At 40.5% G+C, this 10,935-nt stretch overlaps 1 protein-coding gene across 1 annotated transcript in view; it reads right to left on the reverse strand.

Annotated features, from left to right (window-relative positions):
• Window positions 1-4,625: 4,625 nt before the first annotated feature.
• The window catches only part of rab33a (RAB33A, member RAS oncogene family), a 13,584-nt gene continuing 7,274 nt past the window's right edge, over window positions 4,626-10,935 (reverse strand). The window contains exons 3-5 of the mRNA XM_034883726.1: window positions 7,643-7,783; window positions 6,375-6,455; window positions 4,626-5,749 (exon numbers count right to left, since the gene is read on the reverse strand). Coding sequence (XP_034739617.1) covers window positions 5,525-5,749; window positions 6,375-6,455; window positions 7,643-7,783 — 447 coding nt within the window. The 3' untranslated portion in view covers window positions 4,626-5,524. The remainder of the gene's footprint in view (window positions 5,750-6,374; window positions 6,456-7,642; window positions 7,784-10,935) is intronic.

The raw sequence follows: 10,935 nt of genomic DNA on the forward strand, positions 1-10,935 counted from the left end.
ATCCTGATAGGTCTGATTCCGATTTAATGCAGTGTTATCAGACCCATATATCAGCTGGTACCAGGTGTTGTTATTATGACGAGGCAATAAACAACAGACTGTAGATGATCCGTGATCTAAACGGATTTAGTCTCTCTGATTTCTAAATGTAACTATCAGCCAAATGTGTTCTGTACAGAACAAGCCTTCCAATCCCTCCGATTCAAAAACAATAAAAAAAAAAGTTTGATAAAATGTCGTCATGTTGAGTCGATTGTGAACCAATCAACTGTTAGATCAACTGAGAGGCCGGACTTTCCCAGCATGCCCTTGGGCCGCCTTGGTCTTGCAGCGGATGGGAAGCATTTGCGCTGTCGGCGTCTCAAAGCTGCGGCTGCTTTGATTTTGCGAGTTTATTGTTGTCTACGTGTGCACGACGTCAGAGCAAGTCAGTATGAAGCGGACACAAATCTACCCAGCATGCATTGGGCTGTGATCGATTCCGCGCAGAAATGGCTCCAACAAGCCTAATCTCTATGTACCACACCCCCATTCTCCGTGGACCAGACCCCCATTCTCTATGGACCACATCCTCATTCTCTAAGGACCACACCCCCATTCTCTATGGGCTACATCCCCATTCAGTTTGGGTCACAACATCATTCTCTATGCGCCACAGCACCATTCTCTATGGACCACACCCCCATTATAGATAGTCCACACCCCCATTATCTATGGGCCACACCCCCATTATATATGGACCACGCCCCCATCATATATAGTCCCCACTACGGGCCACACCGCGCATCTTAATAATCCACATCGCATGAGGAGAAACAGGGTATTACGTATATTGTATTTTCAAGTTTATCATTTAAGCATTGCATTTACAGAATTATTTCTCAAATTATTATTTTTTTTAATTTTGTGGTTGCACTGTTGAGCATGTAATGTGAGAACGTAGAGCTCCTTCTGTGGAGGAGAAAGGGAATGTCCCCAGACCCATACAACATAATCATTTCTACTGGGGGGTAAAAAGTGTTGAAGTGAGCTTGAAATGATAGAAAAGCTGCAGTTTAATTGATTGCTGAAAATAGCTAGCTAACAAGCTAACCTGCACCAGAATTATTATATGCGTCAAGATTACGCATGTGTTCCCTGAGTAAGGGGGAACCCAGCGGATGCGTTGTACCCGGTAGACTTGCAATTATTGTCAGTATAAATGATTCTGCCATTTACTATATCAATGTATCTGTTAAACGTCTGGTGTAAAAAAAAAAAGTAAAACGGCAAAACCATGTTTTTTTTAAATGTCACTTAAACAATTATCACAGCAGTTGCAAAGACATTTCTGTTGATCGACTATTTGTTTCATTTCCAGGACTCTGAACAACTCAAGACACTGTGCCCTGATCTGACAAAGGCCCGTTGCCCATGCTGATTTTAATTAATGCCACATACAGAAACCTTTTTTCCTATTTTTCTTGTTGACATTGTGACTTTTTGCATATTAACAAAATTACAACGTTACATTTCAAAATGTCAAGGCATCCCTTTAAGAGCAAACATGACTATTAAAACAGATACAAATGAACTGCAATTAAAACCCAGCAAAATATCACAAATAAAATGTACTATGTACAGGGAAAAGGGAAGGCAAGCAAACACACTGTGCATTTTTATTCTTAACTTCAAGAACTGGATAAAATACTTCGGAAGAGGATTAGGGCCACATGTGTTTGGCCATAGACAGTGAAAGAAACAGAACAACAGATCCCGTTGCTCTGGACAAAGACCAGTGAAGTCTTTTAGAAGCACTTTTCCAACTGAGCTTGAAGATGTAGATGTGACGTAAGCAATGTGTCTGAACGTTGTAAGTCTTCTGGTAGCTGTGCAAGAGAAATCTCAGTTATTTCCGATCAGCAGAGATGGAGAGCGTAGGTGTATGTTAGGAGATAACATAGGCACAGGCTAATTACTGCTAACTAACATGCTAGTTAACATCAGTAATTAAACAAACAGCTAATGGATGTCCAAACTGTCTGCAAGCTTCTCCTGACATTACGGTGATTTGTCGACTATATGACGATGATGATGGTTATGACACAATCGTTAGCTTATTTTTATAAAAACGTCTGCTACGGAGCCATAACGTGAGCTACAAGGTAACGGAGCCTTTTATACACTGTCGGTTTCTTTAGAAATAAACAATTGACAAATAAAGTTTTTAAACCCTTCAGATGTAAAGTTATTAGCTGTTAAAGTGAATGGGAGTCAAGGGAATGCTAACGGCAAGGGATGGCTTGGTAGCATCTAAATGGGCCATAGGCGGTTCGCTTTGTTAAGGTTGGCTTACCCCCTTGGTTTGAACTCAGAATTCTGAGACTAAAGTCAGAATTCTGAGAATAAATTCAGAAATCTGAGTTTAAAGTGCAAATTCTGATTTTAAAAAAAGTCAGAATTCTGAGAATAAAGTCAGGATTTGGAGAATAAAGTCAGGATTCCGAGTTTAAAGTGGAAATTCAGATATAAAATGAGTCAGAATTCTGAGAATAAAGTCAGGATTCTAAGTTTAAACTCAGAAATGAAACAAAATGTTCACGTGGCCCTAAACCTCCTCCGTAAAACACAAAGTAGTTATGATTTCAAATGTTTGAAAAAGAAAATTAAGAGAGAGCTTAATGTAGTATGTGAAATTCATAACCATAATGAGTGCTAAGGGATAAGGCTAACTTACGCATGCCTTCCTTTTTTTCCCCAATCATTTGAAACCAAGTCAAATGCTCGTTTATTCAGGTCTGGTAAGTTTATGAAGGAAATGCAGGCACATTCTTCTTTTTACCACAACATGTTTTTCCTCTAATTTGGCTGGTACAGTAGTCTCACATGCATTACAGCGACTAAATTAGCCCGATAATGCTAACCTAATGGTAAACAGCCACAGATAGCTGTTAAGAGATAAACAGTTGTCTAGTGTACCGCTCCTCCCATGTACTAATGTGCAGACTAACAGATTAAGCAGTTTAGAAAATAGTTACATGAATGTTATCCTAGTTTCTGTGTGTTCTTTCGCCCAGATTTGTTGAATCTATGGCTCACGGTTACATGTCACAGATTTGCCTCTACAATTAGAATGACTGTTTGTATATTTTGTTTTTAACAGAAATCCATTTCCTTCACCTGTAAGGCTGCTCAATCCTGCCCCGTCTGATGCAAACATACATTTTTGAAGAATTAAAAGAGTAAAAATACACAAAACCTGATACAACTCAGACAATAGCTGTATGAATTTAGTTCAGTGAGGTGAAATTAGGACATTATCAGACTGTCATCTTGGAGGGAACACTGGTCTGACATGTTCACTGATCTGATTTTATTTTACATATGGCATCCAAATATATTTATAGGATTGCAAAAGTAGGCTACAATGTTAAAATAGGGTAAGATATGGCAAGTGTGCTGTTATGTCAAAGTGACAACGCCACAGTCAGGCGTGTGGATTGATGCTTCATAGCTCCGACTCTGAGTTATGTCCAGTGTCCCTCCACAACCCTGCTAGGAGCTATCTCAATTCAAAGCATCTCTGTGTAGGGTCAATAATAAATATGGCTTTCTACAGTGTTTCATGCAGCCTGTATATCATCCATGGCTCGAACACACCTAGACTCGTTCCCTCATACAGACACAAGGGTAAAAAGTCCACTCATACCGCACGCACACCCAGGCTCAGGATGTGTTGCAGTATAAATATATCCATTATGTATGCAGGGGTCACAGTTTTTTGTCGTGTTTCCTGTCCGCTCTGAGACTGGAGGCAGTGATATTAATGTGGAGAGAACATCATCCAAGACAGAAAGAAGTATTTTACTTTGAAAAAAAGCGCATTACAGAATATTTTTTTAATCTGCGAATGTCAGCATTCGGCAACGGGTTGCTATGATATCGTACAAAAATGCATGAACACCAATTTGTATGAGATCACACAAAATTAGGAGATAGCCGGCCGGTCACGTGACAACCGGTCACATGACAGTTGAGTTAAGCTGTCTTTACAGTTACATTCGGCCAAGAAAAGATAACTGGGAGGGGGTAACAGCCATTGCGATGTCATTTCAGAGGCTGTTGCAGTTAAGTTTAGTTGAGGAAAACGGCGGCGACAGTTAAGTTCAGGCACTAAAATGACTAGTTAATAATTGAAATAATACGGAGGTTGCGATTAAAACACCTGTCCCTTTAAGAAGACCTCCCAGGTCACAAACACGTATTTCTTGGGTGAAAGTCTTGTGTTTCTTCCGCTTGAAAGCCATGTTTTTATGACCATCCATCCACCCGGACTTCCTCCCTACGCGGACTAGAGCAGTCTTAGTACCTATACAGTGTGTACAAATGATAATGGCCCGCTGTACTGGCTGGGATCTTGAAGTCACCCAAAAGAAGTGGGTCATTTTGCATTTTCACACACAGAGAAAGCTGGATAAACCAATGTGGCAGAAGGTTAGCTTAGCATAAGTTTATGTCACGATTAGATGCTAGATGATGGAGTGCGTTTCTCCTGCATAAGGGTAAGAGGATCTTTTACAGCTTCTAAATCAATATGTAACACGCTGCCTGACAACCTCTAGAATCTAGATGCTCCATTTTTTTTCCAGGAAACCTTGTTGTCGAGGTCTTCCTGAAAAGGTCCTTCGAGCTAACCTTGTATTTTTTTGCCCCATATTTTGTCCACATTACTTTTATCTAGGAAATGTTACCCCATCTATCCCCTGTATTCATGATCTCACAGTGATTTGAAGTCAACTGTCCCGCTCTTGAAAGATTGACTCAGACAGATATTAAAAATTCTGTGACAAAAATAGACTCAAAAAGTCGATTGTTCCACATTAAGAGGCTGTCAGAGTGTTTGGTGATTGTATAAACCAACTCAAGTAGGTTAAACCACTTGAAACCTCTATGCTCCTTTTGCCTGACTGAGTTCTTAAAACCAAGACCGGGGCAGCTTTTTAAGGCAGCGGACATAACCGTAGGTTGTGAAATACAGCTTTGAGCTAAGATGTGGAGGAAAATCAAACAATCAGGCTACAAAAATTAGACTGCGTTCAAATAGGTTGCTGTTAGTAATGGCTGTCATGAACAGCAACAGCAGCCTGGCATCATTGTTGTAAATCCCCAAATGACTCATCTCTTATTTTTGTTTGCCTTTGCACTGGGCACGCTGAAAGTATATTCAGTCAGTTCTGTCTATGTTTGAAAAGATGGAAGATTTTCTACACTATGCTGTAGTCTAAAAGGCAACATTTCTGAATGGTTAATGAATCCCTTTTCTCTCTATCTTCAGCACCTTCTCTCCACCCTTTCCTCCTCCATTCTCTTCCTTGAAACACATTGCTCTTAGTATCAGCCTCCTTCCTCCTCCATAACCAGAAAAGTTGCACGTAATTTAAACGACTCATGTTTTAGCCTCACTCTCCCATCGTCCCTCTCCCCTTCTTTTTCACATGTTCAGTTACTCTTCCCCTTCCATTATGCCTCCCACTCCTCCTTTTCCTCAACAAGGACAACTACTCTTTGTTTCAGTCTCTTGTGTGAGTCGGACTCTCCCGTCCTCTCTCTCCACGTCCCTGTAGAGCAGGGATTTCTGGGCCTTCAGGCGGCAGGCGATCGACATGAAGATGGAGTCGACGTTCTGGCTCTCCCTCGGGTCCTTCGCCGACGTCTCGAACAGCAGCATGTTGTGGGAGTCGGCGAACTTCAACGCCACGTTGGAGGGAACCTGGGAGAGCACAACATATTTGGTTGGAAACAGGGGCCATTCCAGGAATTTGTAATGTCCTCGCGTCAAATTTGACCCGCTTTCAGTTTTTTCATCACAAAAATGGGGCCTTTGAAATAAGCGCTGAAAATGTCAACATTTGAAATATCAAATAACTTTGGAAAAAGCATAAAAAAAGCATCTACAAAATTGAAAAAAGTGACAAAAAAGTGTCAAAAAAAGAAATAATAGTGGTGAAAAAAAACACTGGTTGGTTCATGGTTGACGGGAAGACAACACAAGGGTTAAGTGGGGTGGTATGGGGGGGACCAATAATCATATTATCAATTTATCAGAAAACAGCATAGAAAATCTGCTTTTAATAATGTATAGGATAGAACACAAAGTAATTCTGCTTATTAAAAAAATTCTAAAAATTATATGCGAATAGAATACACATTTTCTATAAGTTCAATCTGCCACATTTTTAAAAAACTATTCCAGTGCTAGTTCCATGGTATCCAAATTTTGGAAGTGACAGTACTCTGGGGGCAATCAGATTTCGGGGGTCCTCTCGGTCCGCCCCTGGTTGGAAATTAAATCTAGCAAGGTAAATAAAGTGATATATTGTGCTTGGTCAGCTCACCTGTATGTGCTCCACGAGGTCACACTTGTTTCCCACCAGGACTCGAGGTACTGATGCTGAGACCCGGTGGCCATTGCACTCCTGGAACACAACAGAATACAAGCTTTGTAGATTGTGGCCATAATCTGTAATTTGAATTTATGACAGCTACAGTGTAATATGTCCCACTTGGCCAAATCAACTGCTGCTGGCAAATGGCTGCATAGTGCATATAGTGGTAATGCCGAGTCACACAGGACTAACCCAGATTTTCCACCAGGCGTGTCTGTGCTGTGTCCTGGCGGCGCCACGGGTTTGTTCCACTCTCTATCACGCGCCATACCCTACTAGGAGCGTCTCTCAGAGCGTCTTACTCATGTGACTCCCATATTTTGTTGTCTCCACAAGTACTTGAAAGAATAATCACATGTTTATTACCTCTATCTACTCCAAGAACTCCTCCAATAAACGTCTAGCCTCCCTTCTCTTTTCTGGCGTTGTCCCGATAAAAAGGATTTGTGATGTCTATCATGTTGTTCCACCTCCAAGATAAATGTCTCATTGTCTATGGTGTTATGGAGGACACGTATAGAGGGTCGTAATCCAAATCCCGAAATAGCTCGTCAACTACCTATACTTATACTTTGATATACGGTAGGTCATTTGCGGTGGCATTTTTACTCAACAAATTACAGAGATGGCAGATTCACACAGGCTTAAAATCACAGATAATCTCTGAAATTATTTCAAATTACTAGAGGTCCCCAGGTAATAGTTTTCCTGTGGAATGACTTCTACTAACTTTGATACCACTATTCCTACTACCACTGATTCAACTACTTGCAATACTACTTTAACCATCAATTACTACTAACAACTAGAAGTCATTTTGTTACTATTTCTACTACTGATGCAAGGTGTAGTGACTAAAGACAGACTGCTATGATTATAATTAGAATGAATAGTAGCCACAGTGCCAGTAGAGGTACTGGCAGACATAGTGGAAGCTGGAATAGTAGTAGCAGTATTTGAGCACACATTGGAAATATTTTTCCTAATTACACAAACTACTTCGGATAATTCATTTTCTATGTGAAAGTGTGTATCTGATGGTGAATGGTTCCTGTACCATGTAAAAGCGCCTTGAGTAGTAAGACTAGAAAAGTGCTATATAAAACATAAAACACATGAAACATCACAGTGTCAGCCTATTGAATAGTCTTGGAGGTGATTACTATTGGGGTTGGAGCTCTGAGAGATCTTGATGGTTTTCAGAGCCAGTTACCAACCTCTATCCATGTCTGTAGGTTGCGGAAGGAAGTCATCTTGGTGACGTCATATACAAAGACCACGGCGTGGACGTTGCGGTAGTAGTGTTCTACCATGGATTTACGAAAGCGCTCCTGGCCTGCAGTGTCCCATACCTGCACCTGTGGACACACAACATCAGACGGAGTTTTCATATGAATACAAGTGAATATCTACTGTATGTTCGAGCTGTATTTTGGTGTGTTTTTAGTGCTAGACATAAACCATGAGCAGTTCTACATTTGACTATCAGAGAAATAACAGCCAGCAGTGTTACTAAATCCTAGTCTGGATCAACAGAAGTACATTTCCAGTTATAAAGCCTGGAATCCGTTCTCAAAGTCTGTCCGCTTCAGGAAACAACAAGAGCCTTTGAGCTAGCAAGCTACACGTTGAAAAGAGTAGGTTTTAAAGAAAATGTGGATCATGCAACAAGGCAGGCCTGCTTGGTTCATTCGGTGAACGATTGTATTTTGGGATTGCTATGGATGGAACATGGCACATGACAATGCATTGGTTAGAGCAAATTACATTTATACATGTATACAGCTAATTTAAATAGGTCAAAAAGTTCCTTCCAGAGACTATTTTGCAGAGCCACGCTTACGTGGCTGCCATTGGAACTAAGTGTAGCCTGGGATGATTGTGATTGGTTTAAGAGAGCGTTTTTTTTTTTTTATTCCTATCATAGAACGTTTGTGTGTTGTGGCCAGACTTTACTCTACAGGGCTTACAGATCTGGCAGTACAGGACTACAAAATCCAGACATGCAAGCCCTTTACATATCCATCTTTTTTTAATCGCAGTAAACTAAAAGACAAGGACAAATAGGAATCTGGCCACGTGTTGTCTTAGCCTATAAGAGCTTACAAGAACCAGCACATAGCGCTGTACCATGTCAACAGGAAAGAGGGCTAAGATATGCATGGCTATAATGACTCAAGAGAGCACTGCTCTATAGCACCATGGGCTTTTCTGCTGCATCTTTACAACGCCTCAGGCCAATCTCTGTGCTCTATACGGCATTTAATGAATGCCAAAATTAAATGTAGTTGCACACGCCCAATGGCACCCAATGGGTTTAAAACCCAAATAAAACTATGTTTGGACCCATTGCATCAATGGATACAGGCTGCCTAGTCCTGTCTATCAAATGTTTGAAATGTTATCCACTACCTGGTCAACAATTTAAAATAACTGACTGCATTTTTCTGCTGTTTGTTCTCAGTTTACTTCATATGTTGGGGAACTTGAAAGTCAGATCTCAAGATGACTCACCAGCTAACTCATCAAGCTAAATATACTAGCATTTGCTTCCAGTGATGTATCCCACAGCTGGTCTACCAACACTCAGCCCAGGCCTGTGGTGAAAAAGCGCCAGTTATCTGCTGTTGACATTTGAAAGGACAAGCCCGGCTATTTAGCATCAGACGTTGAATGCTGCATTTAATACAGCAAAAAACACCAACGCTTGCTATTTGTCGAACACCCTGTGCCCAATATTTGACGGCAAGTTAAGAAAAGTGATTGATTGAATTACAATCATTTATATCCATATTGAAATCATGATAACGTGTGGATTTTTGGAAATTTGTTGCATTTATTGACAATGAAACTGTTAAATCAACAGTGAAAACAACTTGTTTTCATTCAGAACAACAACTCAAGAGTCCAAATCTAAAATAAGTTTTCTTGATAATGTTTTTTGGGATCGTGGAGCCAAAATCACGAATCACAAAATTCTGTTTAAATGCCTTTTAAAGCCGCCTGTTTAACTCAATATTCTGTTATTAATCATTTTGAATTAGTAACTTGAAAGTGTGCTTTTCAAAATAAGCCCAAATGCTAAAAAATAAGTGATTTTTTGAAGAGTAGAGTAGAAAAAATGAAGTCAAAATTTAGATAACATCACTGTTAAATCTCAGGAATCTGCCTGTCAATAGCTATGAATCTCAAACTAGAGAATCATTCCCATTATTTTTCCCATTTAGTTCTATACTTAGCGCTCTGCTATTTGTAGTCCTCTGCAGCTTATAACATTTGTCATTACTAATCTGTGAGCTTCTTTTATTCACCTGGAGCACTGGAGAGGAAAAGGAGTCAACCAGCTCAGTTTTTTTTTCTTCTTTTCAAAGATTATTTTTTTCCCCTTCATTAGATATTGACAGTGGATAGACAGGAAAAGTGGGCGAACGATGGGGGTTGAGACATAGCAAAGGTCCGCAGGTGGGACTCAAACCCGGGCCAATGCAGGACTCAGCCAACATGGGGTGCACGCTCTTACTGAGTGAGCTAGAGGTCGCCCCCTACAGTTAATTTTAAGAGATATTAAATTACATACTTATCCTGTTATACATAATCTGAGTGAAATTTTGAGTTGTTGGTTCAGAACTTGAAGAAGTTAAGTTTGTAAAATGAGAGAGTCCACTGTAGAGGCCATGAAATCACCATCTGGATGACGTAACTCGTTAACACACAGGACTTAAGCTTCCTGTCTCAGCTCGGGCAACGAAAGATCCTGCTGGATCTGAAACACCTGTCTGCTTGTAAAGCTTCAGTTGGGGTCATCTCTCTAAATCCAGAGTACTCCAGCTTGTTAGCAGCCCTGGAAGCTGCAGAGTACATCCTACAACATGGACGTTTTAACTAGAATAACCAACACACTGACCGTTACACTCTGAAAGGGATGGTTAGGGCTTTTTGAAGTGGGGTTAAACGAAGTTCTCATTAGCGGCCGACCAATGAAGGATATTTAAGACCGATACCAATACGAATATTTGGTGATTTACCGATAGATGCTTAATATCGCCCGATAATATGGCCCGATCGGTTGGGCTCTGGTGCTCATTCATACTCTACTTTGCCTTCTGGCTCAGCTCTCTCTTCGTCACAACGGTGCAATATTTGTGTGATATTTGAGATGTTTTTGGGAATATGTAAAAATGTAAAATGACTTTGTTGAATGTATCTTTTCGTATACAAATACATCTAGACGTACACACGTCTTTCCTGTTCTCTACAACCTGCATTGGCTCCCGGTGCATTTTAGAATAGACTTCAAGATTTTATTGTTTGCTTTTAAGGCTTTAAATGGTCTCGCCCCAGAGTATTTGTCTGAAATTTTTACTTTGCTTGAGCAAATCAGTTGGTTTTAGAAGTCCCGAGGTCCAGGTATAAACGGTGGGGGGGAGGGGGGGTGTGAGGGACCAAGCAGTTAGGCATGAGGAGTCACAAGAGAAATTCCAAAAAGCAAGAGTTTTATTTCCCAAAAAAT

The sequence above is a fragment of the Etheostoma cragini genome, chromosome 10 (genome assembly GCF_013103735.1).
Source record: "Etheostoma cragini isolate CJK2018 chromosome 10, CSU_Ecrag_1.0, whole genome shotgun sequence".
Lineage (NCBI taxonomy): Eukaryota > Metazoa > Chordata > Actinopteri > Perciformes > Percidae > Etheostoma > Etheostoma cragini.